Source organism: Callospermophilus lateralis, chromosome 1, assembly GCF_048772815.1.
Source record: "Callospermophilus lateralis isolate mCalLat2 chromosome 1, mCalLat2.hap1, whole genome shotgun sequence".
Lineage (NCBI taxonomy): Eukaryota > Metazoa > Chordata > Mammalia > Rodentia > Sciuridae > Callospermophilus > Callospermophilus lateralis.
The window spans coordinates 175,935,541-175,957,918 of NC_135305.1; the positions used below are offsets into that span (position 1 = coordinate 175,935,541).

The 22,378-nt window shown below is 47.2% G+C and overlaps 1 protein-coding gene across 1 annotated transcript in view; it reads left to right on the forward strand.

The window, feature by feature from the left end:
- The window catches only part of Sh3bp5 (SH3 domain binding protein 5), a 69,964-nt gene that overhangs the window by 4,690 nt on the left and 42,896 nt on the right, over positions 1-22,378 (forward strand). The window contains exon 3 of the mRNA XM_076872697.1: positions 19,068-19,196. Coding sequence (XP_076728812.1) covers positions 19,068-19,196 — 129 coding nt within the window. The remainder of the gene's footprint in view (positions 1-19,067; positions 19,197-22,378) is intronic.

A 22,378-nucleotide genomic window follows, 5' to 3' on the forward strand; every position in this document is an offset into this window, starting at 1 on the left:
AAACTCTTTTTAGCCCTGATTTCCGAATTCCATTTGTGAATATACTTAGGTATTTGTGTCACAGGAAGCCACTGGACAGGTGTTTCCTGCCTGGCTCCGGAGAGCATGGGGAGTCCCATGTGGGGTGAGCTGGAGGGTGGACAGGGCTTGTTTGTGTGGCTGGCTGGCTGCCTTGTGTTGTTATAACCAAGACTGACTCGGAGAACTACAATACAAGGCCATAGAAGGAGAATCCTTAGTAGACACATTAAAAAGTATGTGTGTAAGGGCGGAGGCTGAAATTAGTTTTAATTTTTAAATTTTTTTAGTTGTAGGTGGACACAATAGCTTTTATTTTCTTTGTTCATTTTTATGTGGTACTGAGGATAGAACTCAGTGCCTCACACATGCTAGGCAAATGCTGTACCACTGACCTACAACCCCAGCCCCCAATTTTAATTTTGTTCAACCTGGAAGACCAAGACAGTGTGATTTCAATATGGAATCAACATAAAAAATTGAGGACTCGGGTGTCATGCGGTGGTGATTCGCTAATCTAGCACGTGCAAAGATATTTCACATATGTTTTGGTACTGAGTCTTCAAGATCTGTGCGTAGTTTACAGAGCACATTTCCATTGGGATTGGCCACTTTTGACAACTCAGTAGCCACTCATGGCCCTGGGCAGCACCCATCTAACTGGTGTTTCTTGTCAAACTCAGTCATGCTGCTGGAGTCTGGAGGAGAGGGCTGTCTGTGTATCTGAGCCTTAGTCATGGGCTGTATTCTTTCAGTCAAGCGCTAGACACCAACATTTGTGTCAGGCACCTTTTTAGCCACCTCAGACGCTTGGGTGAATAAGAAGATAAAGGCTTTGCCCTCAAGAGGTCTACATTTTAGTTGGAGTGGGAAACAGAGAGGTGGGTGGTAATGACCGTCATAACAAGAGTAGGAGAGTGAGGTCATGGAGACACCTGAAACCTGTGGCAGGAGAGCGTCCATGTGCAAAGAGTGGCCGGCCCATGGAGTGAGCAGCTGGGGTGACTCCTGAATTGGCAAATACTGATTCCAGGGGAAATCTAGAGCTAGGGTCTTCTGAGCCTCTGGTTACTTTACTTTTTTTTTTTTTTTTTTGGCACCAGATATTGAACCCAGGGCTCTGAGCCACATCCCCAGCCCTTTAAGGGTCACTTTCTTTTAATAGGATCACCCAAAAACCCCACAAGTATAAAAACATGGTACTAAATAGACCACTACAAGGATACTTGTTGATGAGCTCTGACACTAGAAGGCAGAATGTTCCTTGCTTTGACCTTGGCCAGGAAGGTGCCTGTCAAGAGACTCAAATTTTCCACTAGTCTGTGTGTGTCTGTGAATGAACCGGAAAACACAAGTATTATTTCTGGGGGGGGGGGGGGGGGTTACACATAAACTTGAGTGAGTAGACGGATTCACACATGGAATCTGCGAATAAAGAGGATTGGCTATGTCTTTTTTCTCTTTTTGGTGCCTGAGATTGAACCCAGGGGTGCTTAACCACTGAGCCACATTCCCAATCATTTTTTATATTTTATTTAGAGAAAGAGTCTCACCGTGTTGCTTTAGGGCCTCACTAAGTTGCTGAGGCTGGCTTTTTTTTTTTTTTTTTTTTTTGATAAAGAGAGTGTGAGAAAGAGAATTTTTTAATATTTATTTTTTAGTTTTTATTGAACCCGGGCTGCACGCATGCCAGGCGAGCGCGCTACCGCTTGAGCCACATCCCCAGCCCCCTGAGGCTGGCTTTGAACTCGCCATTCTCCTGCCTCGGCCTCCTGAGCCGCTGGGATGGCTGACATGTGCCACCACACCCAGCATTTCACTAAGTATTTATTAAATATCTACTATGTTCTAGGGATAGTTTTCGGTGAGGGAGAGAGAACAGTGAAGAGAATGGACAGAACTCCTGGTCTCCTTGAAGCTTAAAAGGGAGAGGAAATGGGAAAAACAGATAAAAGTCATAGTAGGTTCCATGGTGATTTATGCTAAGAAGAAAAAGCCAGTGTAGGATGGGCTTAAGGGAATCTTGGGCAATGGGAGGGAGGAAGATGCAGTGTTAAACTTCTGGGCCTGACCTTGATGTCTGTCTGGAGAGAACAAGCCTCAGGGTCACGTGGGGAAGAACATTCCAGCTAGAAAGCACAGTGCCACCTTGAGAGCGTGGCCAGGAGGGGGCTGAGGGCCAGCAGGGGGCCTTGTCCTGATGGGGGTGGGTAAAGGATAGAGGAGGTTGAGACAGAAATAAATGGATCATAGATGTGTAGCAGCCCTGCCCCGGTGAGTAATAAGACAATATGCTGAAGTAATTTAAAAACACATGGGATAGGCAGCCATCTTATGTCAAGTGTTTATTAAAAGATGTTGCACAGAAACTTTCTAAATCTAATTAGAATCAAGATTTGCAATATTCCATGCCAATATGAATATATATTTTTCGATGTGAACATATACACTTGTATGTTTATATGTACAGTGGGGTGTTTTTATTTTTTGAATCTAAGGTGCTTAATCACTGAGCCACATCCCCAGCCCTTCTTATATTTTATTTAGAGACAGGGTCTCACCGAGTTGCTGAGGCTGGCTGTAAACTCGCGATCCTCCTGCCTCAGCCTCCTGAGCTGCTGGGATGACAGGTGTGCTCCACTGTCAGCTATGCATAGTGTTTTCGTTTTCCTGTGCTTGCTAGAAGGTAGGCTATTGGGGCCGGTGACATGGGGTGAGGGAAGGACACAGCAGGACCTGGTTGCCATTTACAGCTCTTCTGGCTCCACGTGATCAAAAGCTGACTCCTCCAGCCTTCCCTTCCCCAGGAGAGAGAGCAGTTAATTGCACAGATTCGTGTTATTTCCTCACTGCTCAGGAGGGAACGGTTTTTGGAGCAGTCTTGCATGGTGGTTGGAGGTGATTCTGGGTATCTCTATCCCCCTCCGCCTAAGGCCTGCTGCACCCAGAACTCGGCCTCCCCACCCCCGCTACATTCCAGAAACCAGCAAACATTTTCTCTTACCCAAACAAAAACAAAACAGAAACGAAAATATCTCTGTTTGAAGATTGGGAAGTCAGGTAGGAGGGGGAAGGTGGGGGTGGGGAATTCTCTCTGTAATGAATGAGCACAAGTCAGAAGGGAAGAATTCCTTTTATTAAAGAATAGTGTTGTCATGGCCCGGCACTTCCTCCTCCAGGACCTTCTGAGAGTGCACATGTTTACAGGAGGAAGATCAGAGAGACGTCAGTCATGCTCAGAAGAAAGTGGTAGGCAATGTTCAAAGCAGTAAGTGGCACAGGGGAAGTGGTAACTGTTTCTTGAGGCTGGCAACAAATTCTAGACCTGGCAGAATGTGGGCTGGGCTGGGAGAGGCCCCACCTTGATCACAGGTGCGATCTGTTTAAAGTCCCCGAGGACTTAATCCAACAGGCGCTGAGCACCAAAAGAGGCCGAGTCCAGTGTGGAGCTCTGGGAATGCTGGTTGGTCAATAAAACATCAGACATGTCCCTGCCACCGTGGAGCTTGCCGTCCTCTGGATCTAAGTGAACTTTTATAATGGAGCGAAAGATGCCAGGAGAGGTCCCCCAGGGCTCTTTCGGGGGCCACCAAGGCTTTGTTGGGATGGGGGTCATCAGAGTGGAGATCTGGAGAGCATAGAGCATCTAAAGTGAATATCCACAGACACCTCCATGTGGCAAAGGAAGAGAGCTCACATGATAGGTCACCTGCAGCTCGAAGAATATTGAAAAGGGAGAGCATTTTTAATTTAATTTTTTTTTTAATACATGGAATTGAATCCAAGGGCACTTAACCACTGGGCTATATCCCAAACCCTTTTTATTTATTTTTTTTAAATTTAGAAACAGGGTCTCTCTAGGTTGCTTATACCCTCACAGAGTTGCTGAGGCTGGCTTTGAACTCTTGAACCTCCTGCCTCAGCCTCCACCTGAGCCACTGGGATGACAGGCGTGTGCCACTGCACCTGGCCCCACGGTGGTTCTTGCTCTAAGAATGCTGGAGATTTTAATTTTTTGTCTTTTGGTGTTTTCCGAATTATTTATAATGACCATATTTTATAACTTCTGTATATGAAGCTTATTACAAAAAAGTGCTTTATAAGCTAAAGAAATGCATTTCGGTGGAAGGAATTTTAGAAGCGCTGAAGACTACAGGGAAGAACTTCATATTGATAGTTCCTGCCTTGATTGTAGATAACCCCCAATGGTGGTGGGTTTGCTTAGTGATTCCTGTATTGTTGAGCTCTCTTTGTGATAATTCATGGAGGAATGAAAAGTACTTTAAAGGCGTTTTTTTGGATGGTCTTCAGCCAAGAAGCCCTCATGTATGCACTTGTTTATAAAATATTTTTGAAAATCACCAAGATGCAATAGTGGAAGAAACTCCAGACATTAAGAATATTTAGGTCTTCAAACTTAGTTCCTGACTATATGGGAGTATTTACATAATTTCTAGGTGGGCAAAAACTTGTTTCAGGTCTTATATAGTCTCATGCATGGTAGCAAAATGATACTAGTGGGGTTATTGGCCAGAATGTAGAAACAGCTATCTAATGTTGATGTTTTTTTTGGGGGGAGGGGTACCAGGGATTGAACCCAGGGGTGCTTCACCACTGAGCCACATCCTCAGCGCCCCCCCCCCACCTTTTAATTCAGAGACAGGGTCTCACTAAGTTGCTGAGGCTGGCTTTGAGCTCAAAACCCTCCTGTCTCAGCCTCCCGAGCTGCTAGGATTACAGGCATGTGCCACTGCGCTTGGCAGCTATCTAATATTGAAATTGACTATTGCCTTAAAAAAAAAATTCTAAGTCTTTTAATTTGTAAACACCCACAAGAAGATGTGCAGGTGGTCCTGGATCCTTATCCAGGACCCATCCCAGGATGGGGTGCTTGCTGTTGTAGTACAAGCTGATTTTCCTGCAGCCTATGACTGTATTTCTAGGTATATATCCAAGGTGCCTTCCCTCTGAGTCACTATGCACAGTGTGTCCCTGCCTCAGAAAAAGACAGGCTATGGAGGTTGACAGATTTGTTGCCATCTCTGTGGTAGATAAGAATCTTCAAATCCCAGCTTGACAGAGAGCTCTGGTCCCCGTAGACTGCAGCCTTTTAATATTGAGCTGTTATTTTTCCATCTCAGCATTCATCATAGGGGCTTTTAACGAAGTGGTGTGTGTGTGTGTGTGTGTGTTTTGGCTGGATGAATTAAACATCTAGTCACCCCCATCCTTTGGCAGCCGTCCCAGTATCTTTGCTCAGCCCTCCTCTTTGAGAGTTCCTTAATTTGCCTATGGCCACATAGATGTTTCTAACAGTAAAGACGATCTGGCTTTTTTTTTTTTTTTTTTTTTTAGCAGTGGATTTTAACCAAGAGAACCATAGTGCTTGCAAAGTAGCTCTTAGAGAGTTCAGTGAACCGGCCCTTTTCATTTCCCTAAAGGAAGACAGAAAAAAAAATCGGGTCTATTCTTGCCTGAGTTTTCTTTTGCTGTGTTTTGCCAGATTATCTAAGAGATATTAATGTTTGCACTGACCAAAATTAACTGCCAGTGGGGAGACAATGAAAGGAATATCCGCTGTTTATTCTAACCACAGCCGAGCCCACTTAATATAAGCACTTTTATTGTTTGGCATCAAACTCAACCAAAGCATGATGAATGGGGTTAGCTTGTCTTCTTCCACCCCGCCCTTTGGTTGCCCTCCTGCCAAAGGATTCCGATACATTTCCATAGATTTGAAACACACAGATTAAGTGTTCCCAACCTTGGTTTCTTTCTTTCTTTTTGGTACCAGGGATTGACCCCAGGGGCATTTAACCACTGAGCCACATCCCCAGCCCTTTTTTGTATTTTACTTAGAGACAGGATCTCACTGAATTACTTAGGGCCTCGCTAAATTGCTGAGCTTGGCTTTGAACCTGTGACCCTCCTGCCTCAGCCTCCTGAGCAGCTGGGATTCCAGGTGTGCACCTGGCCCTTGCTTTTTGACTGTATTGGGAGAAAGAGGAAATGGGGCTGTTGATTTTCTTTTTTGTTCTGGTTATAATTTCTCCATAACAACGCACTCCAAACCTTACTAGCTTGAAGCAACTGTTCTGCCCGTGATTTGTGAGTCAGGAGTTCAGGGAGGCTTAGTCCAGAGCCTCATGCATTTGCAGCCTGGACTGGGGACATCTGAGAGCTTGGCTGGACATCCACAAGAGCCCACGCATGGGTCCAACAGTGCATGCTGGCCCTTGGATGGGAACTCAGCTGGCATTGACCAGAGTGTTTAGAGTGACTTTTCCAGCATGGTGGTCTAGGTACTCTGATCTCCTTATGGCGTGTGGCTTCCCCCAGAGATAGGGTTCCAAGACGACCATGTGGAAGCTTCATGACTTTTTCTCTCTGAGCCTTGGAACTTCCTCCTGATGTGTGTGTGTGGGGGGGTGTAGCACCAGGAAACTCTGGGATGTGTTTGAAAACTGCAACTCTCAGCATGGTGATGTGAAGACCGGGCTCATTTTGAGGCCCGAGGACATAGGCTTTCCTTCTTTCCTGGGCAGACTGCAGAGACAGCCCCATTTCACAGTGTTTTCTCAAGGTGTTTTAATGGTTAACCAGGCAGCAAAGCAAAGGACTTTGGTTAGCACTCCTAGTGTCCCAAGATAAGCCAGCCATACCAAAGTCAGAAGGAACAGTTTGTATTTTTGTTTTATTTTGTTTTGGGTACCAGGGATTGAACCCCCCGGGCACTTAACCACTGAGCCACATCACCAGCTATTTTTAATATTTTGTTTAGAGACAGGGCCTACTGAGTTGCTGAGGCTGGCTTTGAACTCATGATCCTCCTGCCTCAGCCTCCCTAGCTGCTGGAATTACAGTTGTGTGCCACCGTGCCTGATGGTTTTTTTTTTTTTTTTCTTTTAGCTTTAGCCCATAGAAACTAAACTGCATGGCATGTGATGCTAAAAGCCATGGGTTTGGAGTGCAGGAAAGCTGGGTTTGAATTCTTTGTCCGCCTTGCAGTAAGTTTTGGCATGTTGGTTTTGTTTGTTTTGTAGCTCCTCTGGGTTTTCATTTCCTTCCTCCTTAAAAAAGCAAAGGGCAATACCTATCTTGGCAGGGATGTTGAAGATTAAAGATTAAACAAATCATGCCTGGCATGATCCCGGGTGGGTAATGTTCAACCAGTGCTGGTCCTGTCGTTCCCACCCTGTCACTGATGGTACCTGTGTAATTATTTAGCAAAAGCTTGTTCTGTGCTAAGTATTGTGTAGAGCAGATCTTGTTCATTCAGGAGCTCGAGGATATTGATGAGCACAGAAGCAAAGAGAGGTCGAGTCATTTCTTCTAGGTCACACAGCCAATGGATGTAGAACTTGGGTTTAAATCCGGGAATATGAGGCTGGAGACAAGATATTTTTAAATAGTGTGTGTTTGGGGCACAGAAGAGGCATTTTGGAACTCCACTAAAGTTAACGAAATGAAAGAGCACAGGCCTGCAATTGGAGAACCACGTTGTCAATCAGGTATAGAGCCTGAAAGAGGAACTTTACTCAATCTGTGAAATGGGAGCATCTGAGCTAAATGATGCTCAAACTCATTTCCAGCCCTGATACTCTGAAGCTCTGGGAGTTGGATTTTAATCCAGCCACATGCTGAATACATTATTGAAGCACCCTCAGTCTTGAAATACAAAAGCTTTGCCATCTATCTAGCCATAGTAGACTGACTTTTATTTTTATTGAAACAATACTTGTGCTGAATATTTATTTATTTGTACCAGGGATTGAACCCAGGTGTGCTTAACCACTGAGTCACATCCTCAGCCCTTTTTATTTTATTCTTTTTGGGTACTAGGGAATTGAACTCGGGGGCACTCGACCACTAAGCCACATCGCCAGCCCTGTTTTATATTTTATTTAGAGACAGGGTCTCACTGAGTTGCTTAGGGCCTTGCTTTTACTGAGACTGGCTTTGAACTCATAATCCTCCTGCCTCAGCCTCCCCAGCTGCTGGGATTACAGGCATGCTCCCCACACCTGGAGCAGAATTAAAAAAAAAAAAAAGCCCTGAGAAATTATAATGAAAAATGAAAGTCCTCTGCTTCACCCCTCCCCATTCCCAGTTCTACTCCGAGAAGCAACCATTTTGACACTGTTTCTTCTGGGTCTGTAAAGTTACGGCAGTGGACTTTGACTGTGGCCCTTCTGCATCCTGTGCCTTTCCTCTCTTCCCAAGACCATTAACTGTGGTTAGGAGGAGGTTGTCCAAAAGTCAGCAGAAGTGAGACAGCTGGCTTGTCTGGATGCAGTGGTTGGTGGACTCCTGCTTCTAACGAAGGTCCCACTGAATGATCTCTAGAACATTCCAAGGCTGGGCTGTGAACTCACCATATTGCCCTGATTCTCAATCTTATGCTAACGAGGGCTATGTATTTCATAACAACTTGGCTGGTGGCTGAAACACCATCCAGATAATTGCACATATCAATTGTAAAATCCTTCTGAAATCTAATAACTCAACTTTTGGGGGTGGGGAGTGATTCTTAAAGAACTATGTTAAAGCCTCTTGGCATAAACGTGGAGATAGCTCACTTGTTGAATTTGGAGCAGCGTGTGGTTTTAGCAATTCTGCCTCTTACTCAAAGAATCCTGCGGGTTTAAAAACGTGTGGTCACAACTGATAAAGCTTTAGGTCCTATCAGTCTTTCTAGCTGGTTGTGCTAGTTTGCATGCACAGGGTTATTATGTAATCCTGTGCCTCCTGGGGCCTTGTGGGGCTCATGAATGTCTCCCCTTGTTTGTGGTGCTTTGCACCTCGGGCTGCTTAAACTTTGCTTTTTGTAATGGTTTGATTGCTTTCTGGTACTTTCGTGCCCACATAACATCAACAAAAAGATGAATTGAAGTTGGGTGCTGTGGTGCATTTCTGTAATCCCAGCAGTTTGGGAGGCTGAGGCAGGAAGATCAATGTCAGCCTTAGCAATTTAGCAAGGCCCTATGCAACTCGGCAAGACCCTGTCTCTAAATAAAATACAGCAAAGGGCTGGGGATGTGGCTCAGTGGTTAAGTGCCCCTGAGTTCAATCCTTGGTACATAAATAAATAAATAAAGGTTAATTGAAAGTGAATGTTCCAAATTAACACATTCTACAAAATAACTGCCCCGTATTATTACTAATATATATAATATATAATATATATAGCATATAATATATACTAATTATATATATGCTATGAAAGACGAAGACCAAAGAGTTGTTTCAGATTAAAGGACATTAGAGAGAAAGGACAGATAAGCATAATGTGCAAATTCTGGATTGGATCCTAGACTGGAAAAACATTTTTTTCCCTTTACTGTAAAAGACATTAGTGGAATAGTCGATTACAATTTGGATAAACTCATAGATCAGATTAATAGCATTGCATCAATGCTAATTTTCTGATTTTGATCTTTCTACTCTGTTATATAAAGCAATGGCCTTATCTTTAGAAAATAGGCATCCAGATATTCTGGGTAAAGAGACATTTGTGTTTTCGTCTTACCTTCTTTTTTTTTTTTCCAAGTCTGAAATTATTTTAAAATGAAAAGTTATTTTTCCCCCATTCCCAGACCTAACACCTCTCATAACTCAGCTCCAAATGTCACCTCCTCCCTTTGGCTGTGCAGTCTCGATGTTGGCCAGAGATGCAGAGGAAGGCTTCGATGTTTGGGGGGTTAGACTGGGTGCTCCCCGACTTGCTCGGAAACAGTGTCGTTAAATCAGACTTATAAAGCAGTGCCTTCCTGCCTAGGAGGGAATCGGTTATATGGAGGTCTAAAAAGGATCCAAGACCCTCGTTAACCTCAGAGGAGGGGAATTGCAGGGATGAACCCGTGGTGACCCTCCGTCTTTTCTTTCTTTCCTCTTGCTTGTTCAGAATCAGGACGGTCAGTGTGTCACCAAAGCTGTGTGTGTATTTGTGGGCGGGGGGGCACCCACGGCCTGGAGCTGTGCAAGGCTCACACTACGGTTAGATGCCCCTGTGCTTTGTCCCATAGCCCTCTCAAACTTCAGAAAGGTCATAGGAGTCTCATGGAACCCAAGGGAGCCAAGCGTCCCCACCTCTCATGCCTAGGGACACGGTGCGTTCCTGTTTGGCCCTGACAGTCTTGGTTTAGGCCTGTGGTCCCAGCATAGTTGTTAACAGTGCCCCTTTTGAGTGCCTCCTGGTTTGATGATAAATTAGATGACCTTGTTATTGCATGATCATAACCGTGACCCCAGATAATCACACACCCCTTCTCTGTTACCTACTGTTTTTTTGTTTGGTTTGGTTTGGTATTGTGGTACCAGGGATTGAACCCGAGGGCACTTAGCCTCTGAGCCCCATGCTCAGCCCATTTTTATATTTTAGAGACAGGGTCTTGCTAAATTGCTTAGGGTCTCGCTAAGTTGCTGAGGCTGGCTTTGAACTCGCCATCCTCCTGCCTCAGCCTCCCAAACCTCTGGGACTACAGGTGTGCGCCACTGCACCCAGCATACCTCCTGGTTTTCTCTACATTCATTTTCTTTTCTCTCTAATCTCTTTCGCTGTCCCTCCCTCTTCTGGCTCCTGTTCTGATCCCTAGGAGAGAGGCTTGTATCAGAAACATGGCATTGAGACCTGTTGTGTGGGTGACAGTCCTCATAGAAGGCAGTGGGTTTGGCAGACCCTCCAAATGGCCAGGTCAGGGCTTGAGATGGGAGAAGAAAGGAGTCCGGGACTGGGTCACTGGCCTCCAGCAGCGGCCCTGAAGTCCCTCCTAGTCCCCCCACGCTGTCCTCTTTCTTCCCATTCATTTTTCAGTCATTGTGGGGCTGTTTTCATCAAGTTCTTCCCCGCCTCATGGAGTGGGGCCTGCATGGTGACTGGGAGGTTGGCCCTTGGAGTGGCTGGCTCTGGCTCCAGCTCCCTGGTGGTCTTCAGCCTCCCCCAACTCCTCCACCTCTGCCTGGGCCCTGGCTCCTGCACCCTCTGGTTTCTCTCCCTTGGCAGGCTGCCCTACCCGGGCAGTCTGGGCTTCCGCCTCTGCTGCAGGATTCCTACGGTAGAACCAGATTGCTCCGGCTCCCCTTCTCACAGGGCTGTGAGGGCCCCTCCCTGGGGGAACTGGGGCTGAGAGAAGATAGACCAGCAAGCAAGGAAGGCAGGCAGGCATCGAGGGGGGCTGGAAGAGTATGGTGCCATCCCCAAGTGAAAGGCTCCAGGGCTAGGCCTGAGCTGCCCAGTATGGCAGCCGATAGCCACATGCAGCTTTTTAAATTATTGAAACTCATCAAAATGAAGTAAAATATCCCTGTAGTACGAGTCACATGGAGTGTTCATTTAACCACCCGAGGCTAGGGCTTTGTTATCGGATGGCAGACAAAGGAAGTTCCATCAGGCAGCGTGGAGAGGGCTTATCATCCCCTTCCTCCCAAGCCCCGTTTGAAGAGGTTTCTTTGTGTATTTTACTAGCTGCCCCAAGTGCTCTTGAGAACAGATTGGAAGGGTTTAGAAAACATGGTTTCTAGTCAATGTAGAAACCGTGGAGGCGCCTCATCACCCATCAGTGAATCAGAGAATGTTTGATGCCATTTATCATGATTCTAGAAAGTTCCTGCCAAAGGGTCAGGGCCATTGCTCTAGAGTGGCATTTACCTAACTCTAGTACTTTTGCTGCTGTTATCATTTTCTACTCCTTATTCCATAGTGGTCTTTAAGTCGATTCACATTTTCACTTCAGTTTGTCCAAAAAGTAAATTTTATGAATGGAAAAATCTAAAAGGAAAAGACATTTTTCTTTCTTTCTTTTTTTTTTTTTTTGGTACCAGGGATTGAACCCAGGGGCAGTTAACCACAGAGACACACCCCCAGCTATTTTGTATTTTATTTAGAAACAGGGTCTCACTGAGTGAGGTGGCTCAATGTTGAGTGCTCCTGAGTTCAATCCCCGGTACCCCTCCCCACCACCACCAAAAAAAAGACCACTGTTGAGGTGAACTGCTGCAGGGTGAGGCCGGGGTGCTTTCGTCTGCCACTTACCTGCCGTGCAAACCCGGGCAGAGCCACCGTGTGCTCAGGCTCCTTATCTGCACATGAGGGTGACGATTCTTGCTGAGCCTGTCTTTCAGGGTCATTGTGAGGCTCAGCTCATGCCTGTGAAATCTCTCTGCACAAGCTGAAGCGGCATATTTATAAATGGCATTACTAAGGAGCCTTTGAAGTGTGTGTCATCTGTACTATGTAGGACAGTTATTTAAAAAAAAAATACAAACCAACCATCATCCCATCTTAATCTCTCTTGGTTCTGGGGACGCTGTTGTGAAGGGAAAGGCCATCCTCCTCAGTTTACAAGCCAGTTGCTTGAGGCTTAGGTCAACGTATTGGCCAGAAAGCAGGGACTCTTTTTCCAAGGCACATGCTGGCTCTGGCTGGCTGGGTTTAGCTACACTTCTTATCTGATATGGGACTGTGTTTTTGACACATTGAAACAGAGAGGCTCCTCCACCGTCAGCAATTCTTTGCTTGAATAAATCGCCCTCCCTCTGAGTCACCTCTGAAAACCCTAGAGACTTGGGTTTTCAGCTGGGAAGATCTGAGGCCGCATCCCAGCAGAGGGGACCATGTTGAAATTTTGTGGGGCAATGGCAGAGTCAGATAGCTGCTAAACAGCCCTGGGGTGGCCAAGGGCCCCTTTTCTTGACTGGTAAAAGTTCTGCTGCTTCTCCCAGAGAGGAGTTGGCCCTGAACAACTCCTCCATGGGTTCTTTCCTGCAGGGAAAACGGCTTCCCCGCCTCTGGTCTTGGAGATCACATTTGCCTGTCATAATAGGAGACCAGGGATCATGGTTAAGCCTTTTCTTGAACTAGAATACGTGGCCCCCCCACCCCAAAAAAAAAAGCACCCAAGTCCCATTGTGGTAAGCTGGTTTTAAGATGTGGCAGGCTGTTATTAAGATGGATTGAAAGGCATCTTTACAAAGTTAGGTTGAGTTAAATTCCACCCACTCTGCTTCTTATAAACATGGCTTCATTGACAGGGACAGAGGCCTCCAGCAGTTAACTGTATTTAATTACAGTGCCCTGCCATGTGTGGAATGTAGATGGGCCCTTGCCTCCCTAGCTACCTTAGTATGACTTACCTGAAGGTCTGTTTTTCAGTTGCATGTGTTTTAAAGACTTAATTCAATGGCAAGTGATGGAAACCCGATTCCAACTCACTTGAACGAAACAAAAAGCAAAGGGGCAGGAGAGTGACTGAGGCAGGAGGAGTATGGGCTCAAGGGTTATTGGTCTATGCTGGGCCTGGTGGCCCATGCCTGTAATCCAGCGTCTCAGGAGGCTGAGGCAGGAGGATCGTGAGTTCAAAGCCAGCCTCAGCACTTAGCAAGATCCTAAGCAACTCAGGGAGACCCTGACTCAAAATAAAATATAAAAAAGGGCTGGGGATGTGGCTCTGTGGTTAAGTGCCTTTGGGTTCAATCCCTAGTACCAAAAAAAAAAAGAAGCAGCCTTCCCCTCCTTCCTTTCATCTGAGTGGGGAAGCGTCCCTGTTTCTGACAGTTTCAGAGAAGTCCCAGAATGCAATCTCATTGATTCAGAGGAATCCTGTTTCTCCCCAGCTCTAGTCCTGGGGCCAGGAGTCTGCATGTCCAGACTGGGTCACATGACCACTTCTGGGACCAGAGTTGCTTCATCAGGAACTGAGAAGTGGGGAGGAGGCCCAGGGAAGATCAGGGATGTTGGGTTAGGCAGGCAGGAAAGATTTTGGTTTGTGGGCTACTATATCACAGTGCTTCTGGAGAATTGTTGTTTCATTAACTGTGCTTCCCTGGGAAAGTGAAAGGCCTGGGTTTGCTGGGTCCTATCGGGGAAGACTGGCTTTGTGTTTAGCTCTCTTTTTTTTTTTTTTTTTTAAGGTAGGGGTGTGCGTGTGTGTGTGTGTGTACGTGCATGCGTGCGTGTTTAGTTTTAGCATCTTGGATGAAGAAGCCTGTCTCTGGGTGGCCATCAGCCAGTCATCCATCAGCCTGGGTGCACAACCACACTTTCAGAAAGAGATACTGGTGTCCAATCAGTCTCTTGGGGTCAGAATCCTTTGGTCACATACTTAATACAAAAAAGGGTGTTATCCAATCTGGAAGGCCCTGAAGAACAACCTGAAGAATCTTTAAATACTCTGCAGCTGGGTACCAAGCAAACCCGATCAGGTCATATTTTGTTTATAAAAATCCTTTATGCAATCTTACTACAACTAAAAGCAAGGTGTTACCCAGCATAGAGGTGCACACCTGTAATCCCAGCAGCTCAGGTGGCTGAGGCAGGAGAATCAAAAGTTTAAAGCCAGCCTCAGAAACTTAGCAAAGGCCCTAAGCAACTCAGTGAGACCCTGACTCAAAAATAAAAAGGGCTGGGGATGTGGCTCAGCAGTAAAGGATCCCTGAGTTCAATACCAAGTACCCCCCCCCCCAAAAAAAAAAAAAAAAAAACAAGGAGGTGCACACCTGTGATTTCAGCGACTCAGGAGGCTGAGGCAGGGGGATTACAAGTTTGAGGCTAGCCTCAGCTACTTAGCCAGACCTTGACTCGAAATAAAAAGAGCTTGGGGTATAGCTTAGTAGTAGAGTGCCCTGGGTCAGGAGTGGCCAGAAGTCTGCATGTCCAGACTGGGTCACATGACCACTTCTGGGATCTCCAATACCTCCCCCCACCACTATACGCAAAAGAGATGAACTAGAATCCCAATAGGATCCCAACCCCTCATCCCCACTTCTTTCCCAAGAGGTACTTTACTGTATCTGTTTAATGTATTTCAACTGATTATTGGCATATTTACCTCTGTGACTAAACATTATATATTGGGTGACAACTTCTTGCTTTCCAGTTTGAGTTACTGCTGATACCCTGCCATGGAAAATGAGATTTTCATCTCTTCCCTCTGTCTCTACCACATACCCTACCCATTTTTCCCATCCCCTGTCCTCCCAACAGAATTACACTGTGGTCAGCATTAAGCGATTACCTTATCACGGCTCTGTGATTGCTCTGCACCATTGAGAAAATCCAATAAACTGATTTTCTCTTCTGTTTTGCGGCAGCATGCCATCTTCAGTTATTTCTCACGAGGGTGCATGGGAAATAATGTGAGATGTACATTTGGAAGAAACCCAATCACGTCGATCCAGGTTAAAAGGTTGGATTATGAAATGATTTAGGGCCGAAAGAAGAGAAGTGGGAAGGAGTCTAGTACAGGAAGGGAGATAGAATCTCAGTCATGAACCAGAAAATCTACAAAGAAAGAATATGAGCAAACAATAATCTCCCTTGCCCACCCCCTGCCCTCCCCACAAAAAAACACTGACTCCCCGTTGTGCTTGGGATGAAGTTCAAATGCCTTCCTTGCTCAGCCCTTCGTGTGTGTGTGTTTGTTTGTGTGTATGTGTGTGTTTGAACCTAGAGATGCTTAACCACCAAACCACATCCCCAACTCCCTACCCTTAAAATATATTTTATTTAGAGAGAAGGTCTCCCTGAGATGCATGGGGCCTCACTAAGTTGCTGAAGCTGACTTTGAACTTGCATTCCTCCTGCCTCAGCCTCCCCAGTTGCTGGGATCATAGGTGTGCGCCACGGCACCCAGTTTCCTCACTTTGATTAGAATGTGGATAGGGCTGACACTGCCCACCCTCAGCGCTGACTGTGAGGATTCTGTCCTCGTGTGCTTGCATTTTTGCAAAGCATCTGCTTTCATAGTGTAACAGGTTATTATGCCCATCATGTCAGCTACCCTTTGCCACCTCTCCTAGGTGGCTATAGTTTCATGGGTTTGTCTGTATACCATGTGTGCAAGTGTTGAGCATCTCCTCTGGCCCTGGTACTGTTAGGTTGGTTGGTTTGTTTAGTATCAGGAAGTGAACCCAGGGGCGCTTAACCACTGAGCCCCAACCCCATCCCTTTTTATATTTTATTTAGAGACTGAGTCTTGCTGAGTTGCTTAGGGCCTTGCTAAGTTGCTGAGGCTGGCTTTGAACTCACGATCATCCTGCCGCAGTCTCCCGAGCCGCTGGGATTCCAGGCGTGCACCACCACGCCCAGCCTATTAAGTGTCCTATGTTTGTATTTCCCCTTTCATTCTTCTAACAGCTCTCTCTAGAAGATGGAAATTAACAGTTTTATAGGTGATCAGGTGGTTCATAGGCCCCCCCAAAGAATCCGTCTCTGATTAAAATCCTGGGCCTTGACAATAAACTGCCTCCCACTTTTTTCAAAGCTCAGTCTGGCAGAAGGTCTGTGGGGCTTTGCTGTCCCCTGGGCTCTCGTGAGACATCTGCAGCCCTTCCCCTGGAGAACAAATCTCATCTTGTTCTCTGCCTTCAGAGGCTGTAGCAGGTGATTTCAGGCCTGACCTGATAGGAAAGAAGGCAGAGAAGAGCAGGATGCTGATGGTGGCACAGCCCTGGGGACAGAACCTGGGTCAGAAGTGGGACTTGGAGAGCCCAGGGACTCCCAGGGAGGCCAAGGTCATAGCCTCATACCCTGGAATCCCAGTGTCGTCTTTTTTGCCTTTGTGACCAAAAAGCCCGACAAGAACAATTTTGAGGAGGAAAAGTTCATTTGGCGGGGACTCATGGTTTCAGAGGTCTTAGTCTATAGATGGCTGACTCCATTTTGGGGGGCCCTGAAGGTGAGGCAGAAGGGTGTGGCAAGGAAAGCAGCTGAGGACCTGGCACCCAGGAAGAGGAGACACTCCACTCTCCAGGGACAAAAAATATACCCAAAGACACGCCCCCCAGAGACCCACCTCCTGCAGCCACACCCCACCCACCTTCAGCCACCACTCAGTGAATCCCATCGGGGGTCACTCTGCTGATTGGGTTAAGGCTCTCCTAATCTGATCATTTCACCTCTCGCCTGCTTGCATTGTCTCCCACATGAGCTTTTGGGGGACACCTCACAGCCAGCAGCATTTCATTTCCAAACCCATGTAGGAAGCCCACAGCTTGACATCTCAGAGGTGAATTGGAAGAATCGGACTCCTTCAGTCCCAGGGGCCCTAGTCAATTCCGTACGTAGAGTTGGATCTTCAGGTCGTTAATTGTGAAGAAGGAACACGGGTTTTGCCAGCAGGGTGACTGTTTAGTCTCGGGGAAGCCCCTGGGTCACGCGTTGTTCCTCTCTGGGTATTCATTTCCCCCCTCAAACTCCTGTGCGCTCACATATGCGTGTGTGTACATGGGTACATGCACACACACACACACACACACACACACACACACACCCAAGTGTGGTGTCACTCTGTCAGGCAAATGTCAAAGGAAAAGGAGTAGAAAGTACTGACTTGATCCCCCAGTATGTCCTCCTAAACCTGGGACTAGATTTCTTCTTCATTTCTTCCCCTCCTTGTATATTCTGGGCTGAGTTTCTGAACTTTTATGATATGATTAAAGCTGGCACCATTACTTTCCTTCCTCTTTTTAAGTTTTTTTTGGTACCGGGCACTTAACCACTGAGCCCCATCCCCAGCCCTTTTTAATATTTTATTTAGACACAGGGTCTCACTGAGTTGTCTGCAGCCTTGCTAAGTTGCTGTGGCTGGCTTTGAACTCACGATCCTCCTGCCTCAGCCTCCCAGGCTACTGGGATTACAGGCATACGCCATTGGGTCCTGCTTCCTTCCAAATTCTTGTCGCAGCCCAAATTCTTATTTCCGCACTGGGAATCGGATTGCTAGTTGCTGTCTCCAGGATGGGTGGCCGCCCTTATCTCTTGCCATTTTCCACATTTCAGAATGTGGTCTCTTGCAGATGCCATGCCTCTGCCTGCTCCGTTTTGGCTGAGCATGGGCTCTGCTGCCTGCTTGGGACCTGGTATTTCTGCTTCCTTCCCCACATCACCTTCTGTGCTTCAAGTGTCTGTGTGGATCCTACGACTCTGGAGGTTTTCCATGAGTCTCCCTCTAATACCCAGTCTGGCCAGATTCACTGCAGCTGGGATCCGTGACACCCATACCATTCCCATTGTAGCCCTGGCGTTTCCAGAATGGGCTGTAACACCTGCCTCATCCACCAGACTGGAAGTGCTGTGAAGGCAGGACCATACCTTGTCCCAGCACAGGGTCTGGTCTGCAGTTGATTTGCACCCAGAGTTTAGGGTTGACCGAGTCAGGAGGTTGAGGGCTTCAAGGGAGTGTGGGATATGGCATGGTCATATAGACTGAGCTGAGCTGCCAGAGGACAACTGGCACAACTGAGGACCTGCACAGTGTGTGTGTGTGTGTGTGTGTGTGTGGTTTATGGTCCTGGAGATTGAACCTGGGGGAACTCTACTACTGAGCCACATCCCCAGCCCTTCTTATTTTTTTATTTAGAGACAGGTCTTGCTAAGTTGCTTAGGGCCTCAATAAGTTTGGAGGCTAGCTTCCAGTTTGGAAGCCTCCTGCCTTAGCCTCCTGAGTCACTGGGATCACAGGCATGCTGCCACCACACCAGGCCACAGAACTTATATTATACTGTCCAATATACCACTATACCATGGTATAGTGGGTCCCTGACCATACTTATTTTTAAAATTCAAGTAATTAAATTGCACACTTATTTCCTTAGTCACAGTGGCCAGTTTCAAGTGATCAATAGCCACAGGTGGCTACCAGTGACCACCTCAGACAAGGCTGATTCTAGGTCTTTTTTGTATAAGGGATTGAATCCAGTGGCACTTAACCACTGAGCCACATCCTCAGCCCTATTTTGTATTTTGTTTAGAGACAGGGTCTCACTGAGTTGCTTAGGGCCTTGCTAAGTTGCTGAGGCTGGCTTTGAACTTGGGATCTTCCTGCCTCAGCCTCTTGAGCTGCTGGGATTACAGGTGGGCACCACCGCACCCAGCTCCAATTCCAGGTCATTTACACCATGGCAGACAGTTCTTTGGATGGTGCTGATCTAGACACTGCCTTGTGAGGGCGTTAATTGGGGGGTTCTTATGGTAGGAAGAGCCCCAGGTGTTCCTGGTTTGGTGGAGCCGGCTCGTGCCTGACCTGTATCTTCCCCACTCCCCCTGGCTGCAGGATGCTCGTCAGAAGTTCCGCTCTGTCCTGGTCGAGGCAACAGTGAAACTGGACGAAATGGTGAAGAAGATTGGCAAAGCTGTGGAGGACTCGAAGCCCTACTGGGAGGCGCGGAGGGTGGCGAGGCAGGTAAGCCATCCAGTAGCCGCCACCACAGCCGCGTGTGTAGGGGGACACCTTTTGGTTCCCCTGTCTCCTGTTGAAGGCTAGACGTGCTATGACCATGGACATGGCCTCTATTTCCTCCTCTGATCTGGGTCATTCCTACTGATAGCTTTCATCCCTGTTCACAGGATGTGACTGCTGGCATTTGAATGATCCTATAAGTGGGCAGGGTTGGTACCCAGGTCCCCTGAGTTGGGCAGCTGGGTCCTCTATGGACACGTGCAAAGCACCGGACATTCCTCCTCCTCTTCTGGCACTGTCTGGAGGCAGCAGGAAGAGCACTCCCTGGAGACACTGGTTCTTTGTCCTAAGGACCCAACGGAGCAGTAGGGTGGGGACAGCTATCATAGGGTGATTTGTGGGGGCCGTGTGCAAATTGGCTCTGGTTTCCTGGTGTGCTTGGCTCACCACGGACGTGATACCATATGCTACTCGTCACCTCTCGGGCTCTGTGAACAGGAAAGGAAAAGAGCCCCGCAGATTTCCTGGTGTCTGCTGAGTGCCAGGCTCTGGGCTGGGGCTTTTCACATGTCTTAGCCCCCTTGGACGTCCTCCCTGGACTCTCCAGCAGGAAACACCGGCCCTGTGGTGTCTTGAGATGAGCGCTTAGATTTCCTCCAAAAGCAGTTGGTCCAAATTGTAACTTCAGTAGCAAATGACCAGGTGCCATCCCTGTTGTATTCTGTGACAGAGGACACTGTCTTTGATAATCTTTGCTTGAAAGGAAATGTTTAGTGAGCAACTACAAAAAAAGTTTTTGAGAACCCACTTTGTGTGTGTGCGTGTGTGTGTGCGTGTGTGTGTGCACGCGCACGCAGCACATTTGGGGCACAGGGTATGGGGAGAGATTTCAGTACAGTGAGCCTTTAGGAAGCTAAGCCCCCAAATCTAGGAACAATACAGTCAGACCCTTGGAGGGACCAAGATGTAACCATTCTTTATTCCCCACTCTGTAGCACCTCTCTGATTTCTCATTGAGGGATCTCCTTGTTGCTTTGGCCATTCCACTGAAACCCTGTCTTCTCATTTTGTTTTTGGTACCAGGAGTTGAACTCAGAAGCACTTAACCACTGAGCCACATCACCAACTCTTTTTAAAAGTATTCTATTTAGAGACAGGGTCTCCATAAATTGCTTAAGGCCTAAGTTGCTGAGCCTCTGAAGCCACTGGGATGACAGGCGTGCACCACCGCACCTGGCTGAGACCCTGTCTCTGCATTAGGGTTTAGTACTCTGATCTCTGAACTGAGGTTTCATGTTGGACCTTGCCATGTCATATATGTTGCCTTGATTCCTACACAGAATGGCTCTGGAGGGATCCCTTCCTTCCTGGCTGGGTGAACTGGGCTGGAAAATAAAGTCCCGATTACTGATTGGTCTGCACTGAGCCCCCTCTTCCCACCTCTCTGGGACCGGCCCAGGCCTCCTGTGTTCCAGGGAGAAGAAATCCTTCTCAGATGACACTTTCCGTCCCCATAGGTTCCTAAACCCTGAAGCATTGTCCCTTCAAAGTGTCCGTGTTCAGAGTCCCATCCCCCTGCTCCCTGGGCCCTAAAATTGAAGTGAGAAGGGTTCAGGTCAGGCTTGAATAGAAATTTCGGATCATTCCATGGAAACGTTGAAAGAATACCAAGGAAGTCATGAAGAGTCTTTAACACTTGAATCTATTTTCTGCCGATTCTTAGCCTGTAAGTATCTACAGAGTAAGCATTGCTAATCCAAACATCTGAAATCTGAAACACTCCAAAATCCAAAACTCCGAGTTCCAGCGTGCCAGAAGTAGGAAATCACACACCACGAAACTTAGTTTTGTGCCCAAAATTAATAAAAATATCATATGAAATTACCTTTAGGCTGAGCTTATAAGGTATATATGAAACGTAAATGAATTTCCTGTCTTGACTTGGGTCCCCTTCCCAGGATGTCTCATTAAGTACGTACAAATATTCAGAAATCGGGGGGAAAAAAATGAAATGCCTCTGGGCCCAAGCATCTTGGATAGGGATATTCAGCCTGTGCTAAAAGCAGGCCATGAAGTTTTTTGGAGGAGAAAGGATCCAAGAAAAGTCTGAAAGCTTTCCCTTTGAGTTGCAGTAGTGGCTTCCCTGCCTGAAGTTTTCCTGCCTGATCCCCTGAGTTCAGGCCTTGGAAATGTCAGCGACCTTTGTGTCCAGGGCCTCCGCCCCAGCTGATGGATGGCGTCCTGCTTTGGCTGTGCTGATGTCAAACCTGCCCTCTGCTTATGGATTTTTAAACTTGGCTGTTCTCTCTGGCATTGCCCTAGTCCTGGTGTTTTCAGGGCCTACTCCCCTGTCTTTTAGTTTCTGCTTAAGTGGAATTTTGAAAATGAGGCCTTCTCCGGTTACTTTTTTTTTTTTTTTTTTTTTTTTTTTTGGTACCAGGGATTGAATCCAGGGGTGCTCAACCGCTGAGCCACATCCTCAGCCCTTTTTCTATTTTATTTAGAGACCGGGTCTTGCTGAGTTGCTTAGGGTCTCGCTTTTACTGAGGCTGGGTTTGAACTTTTGATCCTCCTGCCTCAGCCTCCCAAGCCACTGGGATCACAGGCGTGTGCCACTGGGCCCAGCTTTTCCTCCTCCTCATCCCTTCTTTTGCCCAGTAAGGACAATAGTCATTAGTCATCGGGTCTGATCGGGTCCTCGGAGGTGACCGACGCATTCCTGGTTGCAAGATGCCAAGATGAACCCTGAGGGAATCCTGCCCAGCTCTGTGCCTGCGAGTCCTCCCTGTGGAGGGAGGAATGAGGGTGAGGACGGTGATGTGACCCCCAGCCCCCAGCCCCAGGGACCTTGCTGATCTCTAGCTGGGAACCTGAAGGGTGCTCGAGGGCCAAGGCTGGCACAGAGGGTGCAGTTCCTCTCGGGGTGGGGGCTCACCTGGGCTTGTGCCAGTTGGGGTGAAGGTTCCTCTGACCTTCCTGGTGGTGAAAGGTCACTTCCACCTCCAGCTGCTGCCAAGGGCGGCTTCCTGTTTTCTTCCTTTGGCCTCACCTCCAAGCCCCTTCCTTTTCATATTTACAAACCGGACTGCCCAACAAGGTTGGTGTCTGAGAGACGCTTTCATAGAGGCTCCTTTCAAGTATCTGTCGGGAGCCTCAGGTCCTCATCCATGAAATGCAGATGGCCA